We start from the raw sequence: 23,130 nt of genomic DNA, 5'->3' as shown, positions 1-23,130 counted from the left end.
CTCAGCTCTGAAGAGGTGATAAATAAAGGCTTAATTGCAGCAGAAGGAATGCACGCTGGTAACTGTTCTCAGAGAAAGACACTTGAAGGGGGGCGACTCGGGCTCGCAGGGTAATGGCTGTCAAGCGGAATTTGCGCCCCCCGGTAGAGAAGCGACGCGCTGAATGGGGTTGCCCGCAACCTCCGTGAGCTGGGTACTTGATTCCTCTCTAAAATCTCCGCATGTTCCCCCTTTTCTCCTCCTCCCTCGGTGCTTTAAATTGCAATCCTGCTCTCGCGCTCAATGGCGTGTTCATGGGGTGTTTTCGTCCCCCTTTCATCTCGTTTATAAGGACCGTGAGATATTCTTGTCCCTCGTCTGTTGTAGGATTTGACAGCGGCTCCATTCACGGAGAAATTGGCCGTAATTAGTGCAATTATGCTGATTCGCACTTGTACTGCAAACGGAACAGAGCGCGGAGGGATAACCAAAACAAAGATCAATCAATCATGACGTGAATGAGAACGACGCGTAACGCTCGCCACATAATGATGCCATCAAAAGTATGTCTGGTGACGAGCGGATGCGACTGTGAGAGGAATAATTATAAGCAGCCCACCACCTTAGATCTGTAAGTCACACGTTTATGGACAGAATGTTATGGACTCGACGTAAACAACAAGGCAAACTTACTCAAGAGCAAGTTGAATGCACAGAAAAACAACTTTTGACTGATGGATGATGCAGTCATATCTGACCAATAAATCAAAAATAAACAATATCAAACTCAATATGACTGGGCAGTGATTCAGCTGGGCAGTCATGCTGATATTCCGTGAATGTTGCTCTAAAATAAAATTAATAAAAGTTAAGAGGCAGTAGGCCCTATAGGCTATTTAATATTTCAGACCAAAATCTTGACCAGTTGGTAGGCTATAATGTTTCTCCGCAAAGGAAAATAGTCCCAAAATAAGCCAAAGCATCAAGCGTTGCGCATGTCACCCATGTCACCAATGGCGACCGAACTGGAATAGCCCATTTCAGAACGCTGACTGACAATAATGTTCTGTTTATTTTATAATCGCACTTTGGCTACTTGTCTGCAGCGCATAGGCCTGTGTCGGGTGGATTCTGATTGGCTGTCAATGAATTTATTGTTCATCAGCTGAAAAAAAAAAGTCCTTAAAGTAATTCCAACAAAATTGTTCCTTTGTGCCGTTATCGTTATTGTTGTGTTGTGAACTTCCCTATTATTAGAGAAAGACAGACTCATGGGGACTCGTGTCACAGTGGGGACCTAAATAGAGGTCCCCATGGGTAAACAAGATTATAAATCATACAGAATGAGTTTTTTTGGAAATGTAAAAATGCAGAAAGTTTTATGGGATAGGTAGGTTTAGGGGTAGGGTTAGTGTGAGGAGATAAAATATACAGTTTGTTCAGTATAAAAACCATTAAGTCCATGGAGAGTACCCACAAAGATAGTAAACCGTGTGTGTGTGTGTGTGTGTGTGTGTGGCGTGGGCGCGATTGAACAGTAGACACATAAAAACATACTCCATCATTATACAGGACGACATTCAAACTGCAAAGCGTTAACTTATATTTGTGTACAGTTGCAATAAAACACAAAATTGTGCTTTTGTAAAATAATTTCAAGCAATCCACCCCCCGAAAGGCGCTAATTTTAAAATGAAACTAAAATGCTCATGGCTGCACGGGCATTCATAACGGTGCACGTCCACGGCGAGGAATGAGCAGAACAGAGTGAACGTTTTTCAGTTAATTCCTACTTCCATAGGAATTCATTTGAAACGCTCGCTCAACCAATATAAATGTCAGTGCGGACGAACATATTTTACTTTCGTTTTTAAGTTAGCGATTAAAAAGCCCCCAGCGGTGTCACACGTCAGTTAACCGGTGGTAAAATATTCTCACCGTCACATACCTAGTATATTTATATATAGATATAATAGGCCTACCTGATTTTGAACACAAGAGGGCAGTATAGCACTATGTTTGACTTTATTTATGTATTGTTTAGACTAAACAACCATTCTGGCAGTTTTTAAACTTAAAATTCATTCTTAAATTGAAAAAAAAAGAATAAAATGTTTAGTTGTGATGTTTGTATACTTTTATATAGAAATAAATGGTATATAATTACATTTTTAGAAAATTTGAGGCTTTTAGTTTTTCCTTTTTGGACATTACTTTAATCCCTCGCCATAGCAAAACCGTTTGAGATATTTATTATCCGTTCACAATTTAGCATATTTAATGTATTTTCATCATGTTGAAAAAGTTTGGTGGGAATAAAATAAATAGTTTAAGAGGAGTGGCTAAAAATTCATAGGCTGATTTTGCAAAAAAATCCACATTCAGACCAAAATATCTGACTTCCTTTTGCTCTGAGCTAATGAATGTAAATTAGAAAGTTGTCCGGCTTGATGAGAACAATATAAAAACATTTTTTTTTTACTGTATTTAAAACTAACCCCCCACTTTTGTCAAAAGCATGTTGAAAGTGACACACTTCCTGCTGCCAGTTGGTGGCGCTATAACTTTGACTCACAATAGTCACATCCATCTGATCGGCCTCTTACCACGAACACACTGCTGAAGTTTCATCAAGATCAGTTGATGTATGCAGAAGTTATAACACTTCGTGTCTCTCTTTTCTCGCCATAAATTCGTTTCCTCACCACGGCCAAACCGTTCAAGATATCAAAAATCCGTCCGCAATTTAGCATCCTCAATGTCTTTACTTCATGCTGACTGAGTTTGGAGGTGATTGAATGAATTCTCTAGGAGGAGTACATCACATTCCACAGCAAGCGTTTTACAAACAACCCATAATAGCTGACTTCCTGTTGGGCTGGCGTGAAACTTGTCAGAGGGAAAGTTGTTCGGCCCGACGAAATCTATATGTGTACCGAGTTTCATATTATTTCATGCAAGCGTGTTTGATATATGGACCAAGTTTTCAGACCCTGTTCAAGAGGGCGCTGTTGAGCCCCCCTGCCACGCCCGTTTCTGAAACTTTTCACATGTCTACTGGCTAATAAGTGTTATGTGTCTGTCGAGTTTCATCCAATTTCAAGCATGTTAAGAGTCTCAAACGCATCCGAAAAGAATATTAAAACTTGATGCGTTGCCACGGCAACAGTATCTAAGATATCAATAATCCTTTCACAGGTCTACATCTGCCCTGTGTTTACATTATACACATAAAGTTTGAAGCAAATCGGGTAAAATTAAGAGGGTGACTTCAAAGCATTTTGAAAGTGACACACTTCCTGCTGCCAGTTGGTGGCGCTATAACTTTGACTCACAATAGTCACATCCATGTGATCGGCCTCTTACAACGAACACACTGCTGAAGTTTCATCAAGATCAGTTAATGTATGCAGAAGTTATAACACACTTCCTGTGTCCCATTATTCGCCATAAATTTGTTTCCTCGCCACGGCCAAACCGTTCGAGATATCAAAAATCCGTTCGCAAGAATTCATCCTCAATGTCTTGACTTTATTCTCACAGAGTTTGGTGGCGATCGGATGAAATCCCTAGGAGGAGTATTTCACATTCCATTGTATGCGTTTTCCAAACAACGTATAATAACCGACTTCCTGTTGGGCTTTTGTAAAACTTAGAGCACGAAAGTTGTTCGGCCCGATGAGATATATATGTGTACTGAGTTTCATATTATTACATGCAAGCGTGTTTGATTTATGGACCAAGTTTTCGGACCCCATTCCAGGGGGCGCTGTCGAGCCCCCCTGCCACGCCCCAGTACCAGCTTCAGCCCGGCCCTGATGGCCGCAGGTTCTGACGTGTGTGCAAAATTTCAAGAGTTTTTGAGCAGGTTAAGGGCCCCAAAAGTGGCAAAAAGGCAAAAAAAAAAATAATGAAGAAAAAAAAAAAAAATAATCCTTACGGAAACAATAGGGCCTTCGCCCTTTCAGGGCTTGGGCCCTAAAAAAACCTTCTCTAAACTCTGCTCTCCTGTCAGGAGCCTGGAAGGACAGTCTGGAAGATTGGGCAGCCGAAGACTGGAATGAAGATGTGAGTGATCTCATGTTAAAATGAAACTGGAAAAGTTGATCGTGATGTCAATGTGTAACGCTCGCTTCTCCATTTATCAGCTATCTGAGACCAAAGTGTTCACTGCTTCCTATGCTCTTGGCTCCAAGAACCCCATGCAGCCTGGACAGGGGTGAGTGCTTCCTGTGCTTCAGCACTTTCCAGCACAGAGCTCAGATGTGTGGAGGCCTAGGAGTGCCACTTAAAAATAAAAAAATAAAAATGACTTAGTTCAAATAAATTCAATTATTCATATTCAAATTTGAATTTTTTTAGCTTAAAATCCCTCTTCAGATTGACAAATGCTCATTTAATTTGTCTAAAGGAACACTAACTTTTGGCCCTCTAGCTGTGAGAGATTATCCTACTACCGGTACTCACAAAACATTCACTACTAGGCTTAAGAGATAAAAACCAGTTTAGATGGAAAATATCTTTAGCTGAATACGTTACTGTATATAGCTATACCCATTAATAGATGTTACTTCCTTAAAAATTTATTCCAGCACAGCTCTAACAACCCATAATGAACAATTTTTCTCTTTCACAATTTCTTGCTAAAACCGTCCCGCTAGGTCTAAAATATAAACACTTATAATAGTCAATATAGTCAATCAGGGCAAGACAAAAACATGTTTTGGAAGAAGGATTGGTGTATTGACTCATTTAATTTTTAATTTTGAACAAAAAAAAAATTATAAAGTGTACTAAAGCTATAGTATACTTCAGAAAGTATTCTGAAGCTCTCGAATTTCATCAAAATATCTTCATTTGTGTTCCGAAGATGTGAACTTAATGACTCACCCTAATGTCATTCCAAACGTCTTACGGGTTTGGAATGACATTAGGGTGAGTCATTAATTACAGAATTTTCATTTTTGGGGGAACTATTCCTTAAAAAAAGTCATTGGCCAGGTCAAACATGGGAGCAGCTTATTAAGTGAGTGGCGTTATAAAGAAAATGCAAATTGATAAAGAAAAGCTATATGTAAGTTTTAAAGAGCATATTAAAAAATTACATTTAATAAGCAGCTTATTACATTTAACTGCACATCTGAATTATTTAACAATGCATCTTTATTTGTCAGTTTGAAAAGTGATTTGTAAACATTTTGAAGTAGTATATTGTTATCGATGGACCCCCTCGAAAACGAGATGATTCATCTCAAGGGGTTGATCCTAATATCTAATATATAGTACTTTTATTAATTTTTAAGTAGCACACCTAGGATTACAATGGAATTACTTCTTACTCTGTCAGTCACATTTTTCATTATCTACAATTTGTTTGTACTCTTGTTGGCTCGGTATCATTTTATATAAATTTCATTTGAAGAGTTTCTGACCAAAGATGCTGACTATTTGTTTTTCCTTGACCACTAAATCACTACATGATAAAGAGTGGTTTGTCTAGTGCTTAATCATCTCTGTATTAAATGTTCAACAAGCAGTTAAGAGCAGCAAGTTTAGACCTATATCTCTCTACCCGTGTTCTCTAAAATATTTGGCAAGCATTCAGGTATGATTCCCCTCCCTGTCTCGTGAATTTACGACTTATGTTTTGCAATTAAAATAAAACGAAGCACACATCCTTACAACTAAGCAAGCGTGACAGATGAGCAGGTGTATATAAGTGGAGTCCCCTAGAATATCCTCTTTTCCTGTGTTGTGGAAGCATCAGAACCGAAGAAAAACGCATCACAGAGTAATGGCCTTTTTTTGTAGTTGTCTGATTGTTTGTCTCTGCTCATCAGGATGGATCTCAGCTCTCTGTTGCCTAAGGTGGCTGATGGCGACTCTGAGCTGGTCGGATTGGAGCCATCATCCCTTGATACGCTCACTCAGAGCCTGGTGTTCACCAACTCCCAGCAGTACTCCACCCGAGCGCACACACACAGCTACGCTTCTGCTGCTGCTGGCACTTATGCACATGCTGCATCGGTGAGAACACAGGCACACATACAGCACTTGACTCTGCACCTTTACCACAGATTTATAAGATTATTCTGGCTATGTTAGTAATTATTCACACAAGATCCACTACAATTCAAAAGTGTGGGCTCGGGCAAAAAAATTCCTCATAACTGATATGGTGCCAATAGTGTCCACTATTACATAGCATTTTCTTTACAATTTTTGTAATAAGAAATGTCTAAAAGGACCAGTGCTTTGGTACAAAGACGAAACTTAAAACTTAGTAAAACAATGCATATCGGTTGGCATAGTTTTTGCTTTGGTGTCAAAATTGGTATTGACAACTGAAATTTTACTGAAATTGGTTTTGACTACTGAAATTTTGGAATAATGACAACGCTTTCTTTTTCCTTCTAGAGCATGCCGGGATCCAGGCTTCCCTACAGTGATGTGCAGAAAACTGAGCCAATCAGCACACCTCGAATCGCTCCTCTGTCCAATCAGATTTCAGGGGCCCTGAGCAATGGCACTGCAGCTGTTGAATCCACTGCTCCGATGCCTATTGAATCCACACCCATGACATTGAATGAACCCAAGGAGACCCCTGTTACAGTAGCTCACCGTGAGTATTACGCATACTGTTTATACTATGTAATGGCTGATTACATGTACACATGCAACTGAATGCCATTGACCATTGCAGTCGATATAGTTTTGTAGTAAAACAAAGACTGACCACATCTTTTGTCTTAAGTGGACCTCAAGGCCCAACCCGACCCATCTCCCATCCTCAGTCATCTGACCCAGCATCAAAATGCAGCACTCCAGTCGGACCTGCCGGCTCAGGCCCGAGACCCCGTCCCACTTCCCCCATATGATGAGCCTTCTCCAACACTGAAACCCTTCTGTGAGCCTGTCGTTATCACTGCAGAGCCGCCACAACCCCGAAACTTCAGACCACAAAGACGGAGAGCGCCCCCTCCATCTAAGGTAACAAAAGTAAACTCGTAGCACCCGTAGTATTGTGTGTGTGCCTTGTAACATTAATGTTAACATTAGCGATTCAATTTGACAGCCATTAAAGTTTTTTAAAGAATTTACCTCATTCAAATAGTTTAATGGCTTTTCATGTTGTGTTGCCAGATCCCTTCTTCGGCAGTAGAGATGCCAGGCTCTGCTGACGTGTCCGGGCTGAACGTGCAGTTCGGCGCGCTCGATTTTGGATCTGAATCCACTGTGGAGAATCTCGACCAATCTGAAAGTAACTATCAGGAACCTGCGGCTGCACCTCAGACCCAGTGCAGCTTGTACTCCAAGCCCACCACCGTCAGGTCTGTCTGACCACCTGTGTGACACTTCCTAATTAGCATGTTTACAAGGGATATTTTCATCTTAAAGGGATATTTCACCCAAAAATGAAAACTCTCATCTACTCACCCTCATTTTGTTCCAGGCTGCAACTACACTAAACCGGATGCATTTGAAAAGTGTTCACGTTTAAAAAAAATCTTCGCCACGCTACTTTAAGCATTTTCCAAAAGTTGCTCATCCACACTGAAATGTCTGAAAACATTCCTGTACTGCGTATGTGTAAATTGTAAGAAGCTTTGACATGCGTTTTTTTCCACCAGGCATTAATTTACTTTCCGCCTAAATTGAGGAATTTTAAATGGACGGGGCAATAAGTTGGAGGTAATACAAGACACATAAAGCACATCCACAACAAAGTTACTTTTAAAGTAACTTTCCCCAACACTGGCTATTGGTTTTCAAATATAAAGAATTGTCGGCTTGCTTTATCGACCAAATTTCATATCGGTGCAGCCCTAGTTTCCACATTCGACACTACAATGAGTAAATGGCTTTTTCAAATATATCCACTTGGGATAGCGTCTCCAAATACCTCCGTTTTTGTAGGACAAAAACAGTGTCTCAGTGTGGATGGTAGGTCAAAACGTAGAGAAAAGGATGCGTTTTCAAATATATCTGGGTTAGTGTAGACGAAGCCCCAAACACGGAAGACTTTAGTTCATCTTTGAAGCAAACTTTTTTTCAAATATTTTAATGAAACCTGAGAGATTTCTGTCCCTTTTGACTAGTACTCTTCAAGACTGTACAAAATGTTTATAAATCCACATGAATCAAGCAGAGTCTGGGAATCTCTAGCCACCTCACGATTCCATTATGATTCAGAGGGCTGTGATGCTAAAACGATCATCGATGCATCTTTTTTTTTGTGTGTGACTACTTGGTACTTTTAAAGCAAATGATTTATAATGACCCGTAAATAATTTACTTCCAATATATTTTATTAATAAAACAAATGGAAGTGATTTGGCAAGTCAACTGTAAGTTTACATTTCCCAGCATATGTCCCAACATTGCAAAGAACCAACAGAAAAATAAATGTGTGCCTGAACTAGCAGCATACTTGTAGTAAATTAATACAAACTTCACCATATTCTGAATCTCTAACATAAAATAATAGACTTCTATCCATCATCCTCCTGTTATGTGCAATGAGCAATATAATCCTTCAGACAAAAAAAAAAACAGCTTATACAAAAAAAGTAAAGAACATCTGCAGAGAGAACAGTCAAAATGTAACTTTTTGTGACTGGCATTGCACTGATACACACTGTGACTATGGAGGGCATTACAGTAAACGTACGTAAGGTTTTGGTGGAATGGACTTCCAGTGGAGTGACATCTCCCAGGTTTCATTAAAAATATCTTCATGTGAAAAATATCTTCATGTGTTTTAAAGATGAGCAAAAGTCATAGGTTTGGAATGACATAAGGGTGAGTAAATGACAGAATTTTCCTTTTTGGGTGAACTAGAACCTTACACTATCTGTAAGTGATTCTTCCATATTTAGCAAATGTTTGACTCTGGAAATCAACATGGCCACAAAGTCAATTAAAGTCAAGCCACCGGAAGTGTTCGAGCGGCCATCTTACTATTCCCTACTGACAGGTCATCATTGACTCATAGCCAAGACATTGACCTAAAATCACCCGATTTGCAGCATCTCAGTATCACAGGATTAGTTTTACGATATATCTACATTAAAGGTGCTGTGTGTAACTTTTTCGGTCTACTAAAGCTTTAAAAAATACCATAATGTTTGCATATATTGAGGAAACCTGCCAAGTTCACAAATGCTCGTTTCTCTGAAAAACACTTCTACAGCCAGTTATTTTACTTTGAAATGTGCATCAGTACAAGGCGATTTCAGGTTACAAGACATAAATCTATATTCCCATTTCAGAATGCTCACTGATGTTCACTACTGTAATGAATATGAACGAAACGTTTTAATAAGCAGGAGAACTTCCTGACTTTGAACAAATAACCATTTACATGCTTAGGACGTTTGCGAATGTACAGGGAGATTTCAGATATAAAAACGGTCTCGTTAGTCAATGTATTCTCAGTAAAATCTTATAATTTTCAATTAATTCAGTAGAATGCGTGAGTTTTCTAGGGAATACCAATATGGTGGCGCGGTGGGTTCACTTTGTATGATGTCATGAGCGAACCAGTTCTCTATATATAGGATCAGTGATTTAAACCCAGAACATTCCACAAACAAGTGACAGTTCTAATCAAGGTATCTTTTTTCTCTCTTTTTCCTTTTAGTGAGTCTCTAGGTGGCTTGCCTCCAGCAGTAATGGAGTCCAGTTACCCATCTGCCTCTCTGGGTTTACCGAGCACTACTGCTCCTTCTGTTTTGGCTCCCTCCTCAGCCAACAGAGTGGAGTCATCCGCCACCACCCCTCTCAGTGTATGACAAACGCTTTTCATCTTTTCACTTTTAAGGCACATTCACTGGTTTATGAACTGTGACCGTTCTTTTAATTAGATGGCTTGCACTGAACTATCTAGAAACCAGAGCTAGATTGATTATATGCAGGGTTCTTATAATCTTTTATAGATATCTTATCTTTTTTGTGTGTGTGTGTTTCATTGGTCAAACCTGTTGAGTCCCAGTTTCTATGCAGATTGGAATTTAAGTTTAGAAAATTGCATCATACAAATTAAACAAACCAAATTCTGCTATCCACAAATTCACCCAAACAAAGAAAAATTAAATGCACTTAAAGAAATTGTTCACCCAGATTTTTTTTACAAACCTGTATGACTTTTTATTTGTAATTTATTAATGCTTAATATCTTTGTATAACTGCATACGAACAGTGAAATGTTAGTTTAGCTTATAGCTGAATCTGTTTATCGGTTTCCCCACAGAATGGATTCAGTGAAATGAGGACGTCTAGTGCACAGGAAGGTAACTGAGTTCTGTATTAGAAGATTTTCCATTTTTGCCTGTTTGTTCTTTGCCATGTGAATTTGTAGCATTAGCCACAATTGACATTTTTGTCCTGATATATATCTGCAGCTGCTCCGTCCAGCACCCCTCAGCCCATATCCACAGCCCTGCACACTGATAACGGCTTGTCATCTTCCTCCTCTTCAACCGCACCGCCTGCCCTCAGCACAGCTCTTTCATCACTTAGCAGGTATTATCGCATCATGAGAATTTCAGCTTTATTAAATATTCATGAGGAAATCAGTCTCCTTATGGTCTCGTGTTTGCTTGTTCTCTCAGTCACGTGAGCAGCGTTAACTCTCTCGGATCTTCTGCGCCCACCAGCTCTTCTCTGAGCGTAAGTTTCTTTTGAGACTCCTCCCATTTCCACTTTTTAGTTTCCTCACTTTATTCCCCTCTTTACCTGAGCTTCTCTCCCTTGTTTGTCCTGATTGCAGCAATGTGTTTCTTTTGTGATATTTGAGGGGATTTATATTGTGGATGTGTTGTGGATCAATGTTAAATTAATTGAAATGTTTCTTTCAGAACCAGATGGGCGCTGACGTGAATGTGAACCTGACCACATACTCTGGTTCTGTGTCCAGCGCGTCGGTCAACATGAATGGCCTGAGCGCAGGAACCCAGAACCTCATGGCTAACGGCCCACCCGCTCCCTCTGCTGTCCGTTCTGCTCCGCTGCAGAACACCGTCACACCCTCCAACACCTCTGGTCAGTCACACAAAAACATTCACTGCATATGATCAGTGTGTTGCAGCAGAATTTTTATGGTTGATTGCTGTTGACAACTCCTTTTTTTGTTTAAAAAAGTAAATGTAAAAACTAATTTATCACCATTTCACGTCATTTTGTAAATCGTGTGTGTGGTTGGTGTAATATTAAAAATGTATGTTTTTACTGAAAATCTTGTTTTCCCCAATTTTTTTCAATATTATCAGGCAAGGCGCCTCCTAACCTGGCTCAAGGAATACCGCCGCTGCTGGCCAGTCAGTATATCATGGGTCCTGGTGGCCTCCTTCCTGCTTATCCGGTTAGTGTATAGCTGATCTGCTATCAGATGGAAGCAAAAATATATATCCACTTTTGTTATGCTTATCTTTGTTAAAGTGTTCTTGGCTGCATCACATTGATGGCTTTGATCCGTGTCTGATCTTTCTGTACTTTCTCATCCCTAAAGCCGATCTATGGATATGAAGATCTACAGATGATGCAGTCCCGTCTACCTATGGTAACAATTTCATAGTCCACTGTTTCTGTCACAGCACTTGACTCAATGCTCCGTTTTCTTCTATTAAAAGAAGTTTGCCCCAAAATAAACTAAGTAGGGCTTCACTATTTGGGCAATGTTTTCTTTTAATGCTCCAGGTTTGTTGAGCTGCACAGTTTGGCTAAAAATTTATTAAACATCAATATGACAAATACTTGTACTTATTTTATTATGATTATTATTTGTAATAGTTGTAGTGTAAAAGTAAGGTTAATTAATAAATTATTTTAAATGAGTGCTCTCGTTTCACTTTCAATTTTGTATTAGAAATCGCCCATACTCTGTTTAGGCCTATAATTTGCAGGCATCAGGGAGCCGCTATCTATATGCGGGGTGTTGAAATTCCTTTTGAATGCGCACTTGCTTTTGGCTTTAACTCAAATTTGCGATCACTTGTACTTTGTGTACAGGGAGAGGCAGGACATTTTTCAAGATGAGATATTTATCAATGACACTCAGGATCAGTTTATAATTGTAGCACATGTTGTCCAACTGAACTAAATGGTTTTTGTCTATAAAAAAGCAAAACGACAGTGCCAAGTAGACCGCAGCAAGCCTAATCATGACCCCTTTAAATAATATGATAAATTGACTAAATTATGGGAATTTTTATTTTTAGATGACCTGTCCTTTTAAGGTTTTTATTTCTCAGGGATGAATTAAAGTTTGTTTTTCGGTTTCTTCTCGATGCAGGATTATTATGGCATGACTTTCCCTGGTACAGCGCTAGCTGGCAGAGATGGAGGATTAGCAAACAATCCCTACTCGGGTAAGCAGACATCGTCGTTATTGTTTTATGCTAGTGAAGATAGGACTACGAGTTGTTGCATTCCAATATTGGTCAGTCTAAAACACTTTTCTGTCTTGCTTGTACAGGTGAACCCACCAAATTTGGCCGCAGCGACTCAAACTCCCCAGCCCCTGCCAACAGTCTCTCATCTGTGCCACCCTCACAGTCTCAACAGAGTGCTGTTCAAAATCAAAATCAAGGACCGCAGAACCAAGGTCAACCCCAGCAGGGTCAGACCCAGGCCTTCCTCAACCCCCCTCTGCCTCCAGGTTACGGCTACACCAGCCTGCCCTACTACCCCGGGATGCCGGGAGTGCCCAGTGCCTTCCAGTACGCCCCCACTGTCTTCATGCCCCAAGCATCCACTAAGCAACACAATATGGGCCCATCCAGCCAGTACCAGCACCAGGCTGGATACAGCCAGCACACATATGGCCCAAGTAAGTGTTTTATTGTTTTAAAGTCATTTTAGCCCTGCAAAGCCTGGCACATGAAATAGGTAAAATCTCATTTTTGTAATTGAACAGTTTATTGTACCTCATGACTTAATGTAAAAATATTTAAAAGTTAGTGTTTTTTGTTGAGTATAATATTTGATACATCCGTTTTTCATGGCTTATGTGGTATGATATAGAAGTAGGGCTGTCACGATTCCTCAATTAAATTTGAGTACTCGATAAAAATATCCTCAATTGCAATTTACCCGCATCGATTAATCAGCAAAATACTGAAAGTAGTGCGTTCCACGGACAAGATTCTACGAAATGCATTATTAGACCATTCCCTAAGGCTGCATGATATATTAAAACCATTTAAAAATCATAGAGTAGCGCTATTGTGAGATCATAAAGGCTGTTTCAATTAAAATAAATATATGCGCTGTTAGTTTCAGAGTTAACTCAGTCTCTGCATGTGCTGTTTGTTTGGGTTTCTAATAAAGATTTGGGAAATGCATATTTTTGACGTGCTTTGTTCCATAGCAAAGTGTTGCACTGTTATTTACATGCGTGGAGCTCAGCAGCTCGGTTTGCTTAACGCAATGTGCACAGTTTCACCAGATTGGTAACATAAATCAATTACAAACCTACTACAACAGGAGAATACATCAATATGTATCTAAATATGCATCACGATTTCCAAAAATCCGTTTAAACCCTAGCTCTAAGTGTTTGTTTTGATGTCCACATGTTCTTGTTCAAGAAATGTCAGTGGCTGTAGCATTTCTATTGTAAAGAAGTGGTAAAAGATTAAGTGGACATTTGAATTAAATGTTTTTTGGCAAATATTAAACAAGGATTTGATCATGCTGTAAAGTGTAACAATCATCAGGCTGTTTGCGCCCTCTGCAGGCATTTGTAATAATACAATGCAGTACATTTACATTTATGCATTTGGCAGATGCTTTTATCCAAAGTGACTTACATTGCATTTCAAGGTACACATTTTAAATTCTTATTTTAAAAACTTTCTTGCTTTCCCTGGGAATCGAACCCATGACCTTGGCATTGCAAGCGCCAACCCTCTACTGTTTGAGCTCCAGAAAAAAATGACAAATTCTAAATTTTTATCAGTCTTCAATAAAACCATGTGATTACTTGCTTGTAATACTTCATTTGAACCTATCACTTAAATAATCTAACGATAATCACAAAAAGTAAAGTTAGTGACAGCCCTATATAGAAGAATATGGAGTTCATACTGGAGGAGGGAAAAACCCTTCATTTTTATTCAGAGGCCCCAAACTGAGCATAAGTGTGCAATTTGGTGCAGTTGCTGATATTTAGATGACCTATAAGTAAGCTAGCTAGCTTTTTGACGTTATAAACTTATTCTGATAACCATATAGTAGACTACTTGCATAAAATGCATATACATTCAGTTCAATATCTTCAAATAATGTCGTGGCAAGATATTTAAATGCTTAGTTGTATGATCAAAGCTGCAGTTTTTATTAGGGGGGCAAAATATATAAAATGCAGATAAACATTTCTCAAAAGTATAAATTTTGATGCTTTTTAAAAAATAAAATAAAAATCATGTTAAAATGTATGTATAATAAAGTATATTTGCTTCAGTCCAGTAGGGCCTTTTAAGGGTCCTATACTGTCCTTGCAATGAGTTGCTTCAAAGCTTGACAGTTAGCTAACAGTGTAAAGTTCTCCAAAAAACACAAGGCATAACTTTTCTTGGGTTCCACGAAGAAAATGTACTTTTCTTATTATACTGTAAAAGGACAAATAGTATCCAAGGCAACAATGTAAAAAGAAAAAAATGCAGCAGGAGAAAACAGCACTGGCACTCTGCTCTGCAGTGCACTCAACTAACTTTTGATGGAAATTTACTAAACTAAAGCCACTGCTGCTGGATAGCCAAAAGGGGGCACTGTTGCACACACAATTGTTAAAAAAAACAAACTCTTAATTTACTTCAGAGAGGTCAGAACAGGTCCTAATGTTCATGTTTGGCTGGAAAATGCACTTGTTTTGAAATCTTTTTATTTTCTCCTAAGCTTTTGATGAGTTGTCCCAGGCTCATGCTGGAGATTATGGGAAAGGAGGATATGGAGGAAGCTCCCAGGCCAAAGGAGTCAGCAACAGCGTGGGAAAAGGTAGATCTTGCTCTCACAATATTGGTTTGTTTTATGGCCGCAAATAACGGTTATTTTGACAATCAATTATGCTAATTATTTCTTTTTAATTTAAAAATAAAAATTACTACTAAAAATGTAAGTGCATTTAATTTACAAAATGATTCCACATCATGCCCAATGTTATTCTCCAAACAATGTGGGTTAGACTAGTCGGTTGCCAGATTTCTGTTTAAACGTTAATGAAATTAGTCTACTCATCGGTTTGATGCCATAATATACTTCTGTAAATAACACAAATTACCATACTTTTATTTAATATACTTGTGTATAATGGATCCATATAAATTTCACTTAATCTAATTTCAAATTTAAAAGCCCTAAACTAAATGATAAATGTGTGTTGCGATGTTTAATATGAAAATAAACGTAATGTGCCAATGTCTTTTTATCTTATTTAACTCTTTATCATGATAGTTGACTTGTTAATTGTCGCCACCCTAGACTGGAATTTGGAAACCCCTGATGTAGGCTTTGTGCAATTAAATGCAGATTAAACGTCATCATGCCACGCAGTAAAACCTATCTACTTGCTAGTCTGGCTTTACAGCCTTTTTGTGTTTGTATCGCACTTTTGTCGTCGCGACCTGAGTGATGCTAACTTTCATGTTGGCTTAGAAAAAAGCACTGTAGCACTCTATAAATCTTACTAAACAGACTGTAACAACTATACATTGCTTGCAGATGTATTGAATAAACAGTCATATATAATATTTTCATTCATGTATTTCAAACCTTTTCTTAGCACCAGGGCTGTCTGGATCTGCGAGTTCAGACCTCACTGGAACAGTGTACGGCAAAACTCAGGTGAGGTTCACATTTCTACTTGGAAAAACACCTGGATAAAAAAATAAAACGTTGTTTACTTTGACATACTTGTGTTAGGCTTCTTGCACCAAAACAGTCATAATTTTACTTTTTAATGATCATTTTCCACCCTCTCAGTGTCTCTTCGTATATTCACCTTATTTTTCAATGTGGGAATTAGCTATTTCCTGTGAAAAGTACAAGAGTTCTAATTCAGTAGCTGCTAACAGTGCAGAAAATGTAAAACTAGTGCTACAAACCAATGTGTCTGATTTTAAATGAATTAAAATATAACATAGTAGTTTGCAACTTTAAGCAGCATAATGGGCTGTTTTTGTTGTTTTAACTAAAACAACTTGACACTGGAAGCCTCACACATTCAAGGTAAAAATGGCGCAGCCGCTCTTAAGCTATGAATAATAATATGGTTTAGACTGTTTTGTTAATGCTGTATCTTTAAGACTTCTGTCTGTAAATGAGGTTGCTTATGATTGGCTGACTGCTTCCCAGGTTCATAACACATGGTGCTTTTATGTGCACATAGTTGTAATGTCAACCAAAGCCAATTAAAGTTGCAGTAAGTGATTCAGAGAGACAATTTTGTTGATATTTGTTTGATGTCTGTTTTTTGTTTGCTAAAAAAATAAATAAATGTTTGTACATAGTCCTGGCTGTGTAAATAAGAGAAAAAACTGGATCGGACTGATCCATGAAGCACCAAAACACTCTTGTAGCCAATCAGCAATGGGGGGGGGGGGTCGTATCCACTCATGATGGGGGAGGAGAGCGAGTGAGCGAGCGGGGCATTTGTCGTAAGTGAGATAGCTGAGATTGAGGAAAAGGTCAAAGAATATAATTTGGAAAGAAGGGTTACGATCAGGCTAGAGCTACTTGATATCGGAGACGCTTTCCAGCGCTGGGGAAATGTTAGAGAGCAGGAAGACCTGAAAACAGACACAAAGGTTGCTTTGTTTCTGCTCGATACATGAGTAACGTTGATTTTGCTGTTTCAAAAAACGAAGATATGCTGTTGTTGTTGAATCACAGCTGATTCATCCTTACTTGCGTGAGATGTCTGAGCACCAGCTGTTAGTGGTTGCCTGTGTTGCATAGCATGTTCATTTATATTGTGGTGGAGCAATGAAGGGAGGAGGGGTGTGTTTAATTTGAGTAGGGGTGTCTCTCAGAAATCGCTTACTGCACCTTTAAAAGGAAAACAGAACAAACGAAGCACAAATTATAGAATATATTGGATTTCAGTTTGGGTGGTCATGGTCAGTAAGTCAAGAGTAATTTATTAAATCATTAGAGACACGCCATTTAAAGTTCATCACGACTATGACATGCATTGTGACAGGCTGTCGTTTCACTGTCTGACTTCTGGAAATGGCTATGACTAACTCTGACTGGTTTTTCCAAATGTTTGTAAACCACAGTGCTTAAATGGTCTTTGTTCCCTCTTAACTTTGATCTCTGCTTTTAAACTTTTACATTTATTATTTAGCTGCCAATAGAATCAAATTATTATTATCATGGCAGTTGACCTCTAAATATTTGAGATTTGATAAACGTTTTTTTCTTTTTTCACAAATATTTTGCCTTCAGTCCCCTGCCCTTTTTAAAATAAATACTTAGGGGCCGATCACACCTGACGTGTTTTTTGCAGTGAGGCGCCTATTTTCAATTGGTTTCCTATGGCAGCGAGCGTTCTGCGCGCTGTTTATGCGCCTGCTGTGCCTCGCGTTTTTGAAGTTGAAAAAAAAGCAACTCAGAGCGGAAAAAGCGCCTGACGTCATCGCGTTTTTTTACACTGTCCAATCGAATGAATGGAGAGGTGGGCCTTCCGTTTTAGTGATGAAAGCTACAGTGGCTTGAACGCCCGGAGAGTGCGATGATGGAGGATAAACTTGTGGTGCTCTCGCGGGTTACCAGGAGCTTAACGACTTCACGAACCATAACTACCTCAATGTTAACAAAGTAAATAAAATTAATAAAAGTCTGATTTGATGTTTACTTGACTGACAGGAAAGCTGTTTCAGTGGTTGCCTAGCAACATAAAAAACGCAGCGCACTGCTCGTTCTGTGTGATGGGGCAGTGCTGTGCACCTCACGTTTTCGAACCTGAAAAATGCGTCAGGTGTGATCAGCCCCTTATATGGTATCTATAACTTTTTTAATTGTACTATTTAAAACCAGGCAGAATTGACTGCGTTAACTGCCTTAATTTGACACCCTTTAAAGGTGAACTATGCAGGTTTTTAACCTTAAAGGTATAACGGAGGATCGCTCCGAATTTTAGATAAGACCCGCCCTCTCCACTTTTTGAAAAGTTTGATTGATTCACCAGAATGATTGACAATTAGGAGGACCAATAGTATAGGCTATCCACCCGGAAGTAAAAAATCCTCCGCTATACCTTTAACTGAACAGCTTCGGAGTCTTTTTACCCGACTTTTTTCGGGTTGAATGGTGGTCGTCTCTCACCCCCCATCGCCTGTCAGCGGAAAAACCACCCTTGCAACTTTGAGCCGGTGGGTATCAAGTATCGCGTGATATCAGGTCTCGCGATGTAACAAATTGCTTTACGGCAAAAAAAATCTGAGTCATTATTGCGCTTCCTCACGCTGTTCGAACCCGAATGAAGACGTTGTTTTAAAGTGTAAGTTGCAGGTTAACCACCACAGCCAATTAATGTGTAAATTAAAGTGCTCTATATGTATATATTTAATTATTTCGGTCTTAAAATGCGTTAAAATAACATTTATTGGGGTTTCTTCAAACGTAGCGTGTTTTTCAGTTACTGGGTGATGACGTCACAAGAGGAACTCGCAACCCATACTCTGCTAGATTCCTACTGTATTATGGCTATTTGGAGAACGACTGAGGATGTGGGAAACCATCAAATTCTTTATGGACCACAGCCCTACAATTTTTAACCAGTCAGGCGTGAGAGAGGGGAGCCATGGCACTCAAAGAGTTATTAATGCTTGGTGTGAGGAGAATTAGTGGAGGGTTAGCCAGGTGTCCCGGTGAGTAACGTTAGCTACGTTAGAGCTAGTGCAACCAGGTGCAAACTTAACCCGGATAATATAACGGAACAAGCAAGTCTTTTCAAAATATTGCCGTCGTGTAGAATAGCAAGGAGGGACAGCGACTGAAGACATTATTTACTTACAGTAAGTCAGTCCAAATCAGAGCTGTAACGTTAGAGATGCACGTCAGGCGCAATCGCTAGTCTCATCGCCGCCTCAAACGTCATGTAATACCCTTCCTCAATCCACGCTTTAGCAATTTCTCACGATTTAATTAGCGATGTTTATTGTCAGAAAAGAAAAAGAGAGATCGATGTCCCCATCACTGTGTGTGTGTGGGCTATCAGCAGTGGAGAGAGTAAGTGCTGCCGTGAGGTGAACGCGTTGTGTTTAGTGGAACAGCTCGACCTGCGACCGGCTGATCTGACGTGCCTGAACCCGTTTGTTTTGCGAATAGCTTATTCTCATTTCAGGCAGGATCACGATCCCCTTGAAGTCAGCACACACGAGTATGTTTACAATGGAGTTATTTTATCCATCATTTTTTTATCAAATAAAACATACAACCAACTTTTCTGAAGTTATGTAAGGCATCTATAGCTGCTAGCGTACGGTAATTCTACTAGTGAGTTCCTCTTGTGACGTCACGCCCCATCTAGTGGAAGGGAGCGGGAGCGGTTAAAACCACTGTTAAAAGTGCCAACTTTTCATATTATATCAGCATTTTGGTATAAAAAAACAATGGTGGGCGGTTCTTATCTTTATGTTTAATAAACACATTGCATTATCTTCGTGAAAAATTTAACCTGCAACTTACACTTTAAAGAATGTCCCATCTGCTTTGATGTCGTTGATCTACTAGCCTCTGGTGTCTGAGAGTCGCCAACGAGTTTTTCAACAGTGTTGTTAAATATCTATTCCAAAGCTATAGGGGGAGCTCTATAGAGTAACCTGTGAGAATACAGCGAAGAAATTCCCGAAACTGCATAGCCCCAGAGAATGTCTAATAGGAAGAGAATTGGCACTCTGTGCTTACTTCCGGTTTCTGGACTGGCTGCAGTAACACGTCTCTGTCCATGCGGGGGCGCTCGCAGGCGAGTGCAGAATGAATGGAGGCCTATGGCGCTATACCCATCAAAATCCCAAAATTTTTGTCTAGTAATTTGAATGTTGTATTCGAAAGGAGAAATTACACATTGCTGGGTGTTAGATTTTTTAGAGTCACTTATTTGCTTTAAAAAGTCTTTTAAAATGTCAATGACGTCATACACATCGTACGACCAGAGATACTGCTTTACGGCAATCCTTCAGTCGCTTTGGTGCTTTCACGCTCTGCACTTTCTTTTCTCTCGAGGCATCGACAACACAGCTGACACAGGTAAACACGTGCTAGAAGAATTTTTGTTTTGTTTCTGGTCCCGCTTCGGATGCCACGATGCCATCAAGCGGTATCTCTGGTCGTAATCAGTCCTTCACTGACCAATCAGCGTTCGTTAGCAGAATGTTAGCGTGTTATGGGCAACAATTCAACCTGTAAGAAATCGAAAGGACATAAGTACTCGTTCATTCAACTTTCGACCTATAACCCATGTTGAACTTGCAAAACCTACAATAAAATCTGAGATTTCTCAACGGCAATTGGGTGAAAGAGACACATTTAGCCGTCTAGCCCCATAGACTCCTATTCAGTGTACACTCGCCCGCGATCACCTCCAGTGGAATTCTAATGGAACTGCAACCAAAATCGATACAATGGGGCTAATAGGAAGTGCCAAGGCTCTCCGTAGACGGGCTCTGATAGCCCTGCTTTAAAAATCCAAACTGGACGATACGGTAGGGGGCGCTATAACATCTTCTGAAAGAGTGCTGAATCACCTGATCAAAATATGTGCGAGGAAGCTGCAGAAACAAGTGATGGCATACGTAAAATAATGCAGTCATCAACATTAAACCGCATATAAATCAAAACGGCCTAATGTTACTGAATGATTAACTTAAAAAAAAAATGCTGGTGGGGAGTTCATTTTATTTATTTTAATATTTCACATGAATAACATTTAACATGATTTTTGTTTTTAAATAACCTTTAAAAGTCCTTTCAAAGCCATTCATCTCTTTTCTCTGTCCCCTCTAGACATTTGACAAGCAGGGTTTCCCTACAGCAGCCGGCCCTGCGTTCAGCCTGCCCTCGGCTCTGGGAGGAAGCGGCCCGCTGAACCCCGCAGGTGCCCCTGGATATGCCCCCGCACCCTTCCTTCATATACTGCCCCACCAGCAGCCCCCCTCACAGTTACTGCACCACCACATGGCTCAAGACACACAGGTACATCATCTAAACATGCTCCCAAAAAAAAAATAGTTTTTAAGGTTTTGTCTCAGGTATGCGTCTCAACCCCCTAAGATAAGTCCAAATTATTATTTTTATTTTTATTTTATTTTTTTATGGAATTGTTTATTGACCTATTAGACACAAATAAAAACTGTAGTTTTGCTTTTTATTTTTATTTTTTTTCATGTTGATACATCAGGCTTTTATGGCTCATATAGTATGATATAGTGAGAATATTATGCTCATACTCAGGGAAAAGCACCTCAGTTTTATTCAGGCCCAAACTGAGCAAAAATATGCAATCTGGTGCAGTTGCTGGTATTTGTGGCCAAAAAATGAGATGAAATTCTTCTAGTTTGTATAAATCAGTGAGATCTGTATACAAGTATAACAGACGACTTGTATAAAATGCATATAAATACTAGTATTCACTCTATATTTCCAAATAATATGTCTTAGTAAGATGAGATATAAACGTTTAGTTTTATGATCAAAGTTTGATTGACGATTGAGACATGTTCAAATAAACATTCCTCAAAAGCTTGATGCATCATATTTAATACTCGATTAAACTTAAAAACAAAAATGCAAGTAAACCGAAGTTGCTTCAGTCTAGTAAATGTTCAACTTTCTATCAGTATGAGTTATTCTTGCGTATACTTTACGTTAAATTTGTCAACCTTTGAATTTGCATAGTGTATGAAATGTGCTATATAAATAAACTTGCCTTGCCTAAAGATTTCACAGCAAAAAAAAGCGTGTACCACTTCCTGAAGAGGGGTGTTTTTACAATTTACTGGCTAAAAAGTATAAACTATCAATCAGAAGAGAAGAGGGCATGTTAGAAGATTTTGTACAAGTTTTTCCAGTAAAGTTTTGATCATTTAGAGGCCTTAAAAATGTGCATATCAAATATGATTTTAAGTGTTAATGTTGTTTTTTTTGGCTTTCTTTCTGTCTTCTGCAGGGGCAACGCAGTCAGTCCAACAGCATGCAGAAGAGTCAGGGCAAGTCCAACTACAGCAGCTCTCCTTACTGGGCCAACTGAGTGCTCCGTTTATACTGTTACTGATCTAAACGCCCAGATCTCTGTGTCTGCACTGTCCTGACTCTAACATGAAATACACACACACACACACTGTATCAGTTCTCCCCCATCCCCCTCCTCCGAAGTTCTCCTCTGCTTTTTCCCCATTTTTGTTTTTTCCTTCTCTGAATTAGGTTTTTCCATGTAAGATATTTATGTAAGTATTTATATATACTGTAAATGTTAAGAAGCCGAACATGAGATGTGGTCGCTCCATTTTATTTTTTTGAAGGACTTTTGTTTGTTTACTTTTTAAAAACTGCAGAGATGTAGCGAAAAATTAAAAGGAAAAGCATTGAGGAAAACTTGGAGACATTGCGACGAGAACTAGAGCACTGATGGCGGAGGAGAGTGAACTGTGGGGGTTTCATCCATTCAGACATCTTGCAAACCACTCGAGTCCTTTCCTCTAGGGATTGTTCTCCTGTACAATGGTTCGGAAATTCATTTGTCGCCTGACAGAAAGGAAAAACAGCCCATAAATTTTATATTTTACTCTTGTTGCCCTCTGAATAAAGGTTCTGAGCTATTCACCTGTGTTCCTAGTCTTTTTTTTTTATTGATCTGGGATGTATCTTTAAATCTATTACGTTGTTGTTTTACTAAAATATTAGAATTGGTTAATTTTAACAATTAAAAAAACAATTAGCAAAAACGCTAACATCAAATATGCTTCTTGACTGCCAATTTGAACTTGCCTGATTTTCTCAATGTTGGCTTGATCATTTTGTAATTACATTTTGAAATAATTTTAGCCAATTCTATAGTAACAAATGTTACAGAATATTTTTCCTGAAGAATCACTTTTTTAGTGTTATAGTGCTTTAATCTTTTGTCATTGGACACTTGAAAATGATTTC

At 39.1% G+C, this 23,130-nt stretch overlaps 1 protein-coding gene across 1 annotated transcript; it reads left to right on the top strand.

Annotated features, from left to right (window-relative positions):
• Nucleotides 1–3,966: 3,966 nt before the first annotated feature.
• Nucleotides 3,967–22,801, top strand: LOC308681293 (ubiquitin-associated protein 2-like). The gene is made up of 19 exons (XM_081350048.1): nt 3,967–4,047; nt 4,128–4,198; nt 5,820–6,006; nt 6,397–6,601; nt 6,734–6,969; nt 7,123–7,310; nt 9,623–9,767; nt 10,232–10,271; nt 10,383–10,503; nt 10,593–10,650; nt 10,839–11,022; nt 11,250–11,341; nt 11,489–11,539; nt 12,272–12,347; nt 12,455–12,808; nt 14,878–14,976; nt 15,761–15,822; nt 20,989–21,177; nt 22,151–22,801. Exons 2-19 carry the CDS (start codon nt 4,182–4,184, stop codon nt 22,229–22,231), a joined length of 2,385 nt encoding a protein of 794 aa, XP_081206174.1. The 5' UTR covers nt 3,967–4,047; nt 4,128–4,181; the 3' UTR covers nt 22,232–22,801.
• Nucleotides 22,802–23,130: the final 329 nt, after the last annotated feature.

This window comes from Scardinius erythrophthalmus (assembly GCF_964197995.2).
Source record: "Scardinius erythrophthalmus genome assembly, chromosome: 20".
In the NCBI taxonomy this organism is placed as follows: Eukaryota; Metazoa; Chordata; class Actinopteri; order Cypriniformes; family Leuciscidae; genus Scardinius; species Scardinius erythrophthalmus.
Note: the sequence above shows the minus strand (reverse complement) of the source record. Positions and strands in the feature narration are given on the sequence as shown.

Excerpts from the sequence above, each read along its gene's own strand:
- LOC308681293 (XM_081350048.1), top strand. Across the intron at positions 9,768-10,231 it reads CCGCCACCACCCCTCTCAGT|AATGGATTCAGTGAAATGAG; the intron begins GTATGACAAACG and ends GTTTCCCCACAG. Across the intron at positions 11,540-12,271 it reads TGCAGTCCCGTCTACCTATG|GATTATTATGGCATGACTTT; the intron begins GTAACAATTTCA and ends TTCTCGATGCAG.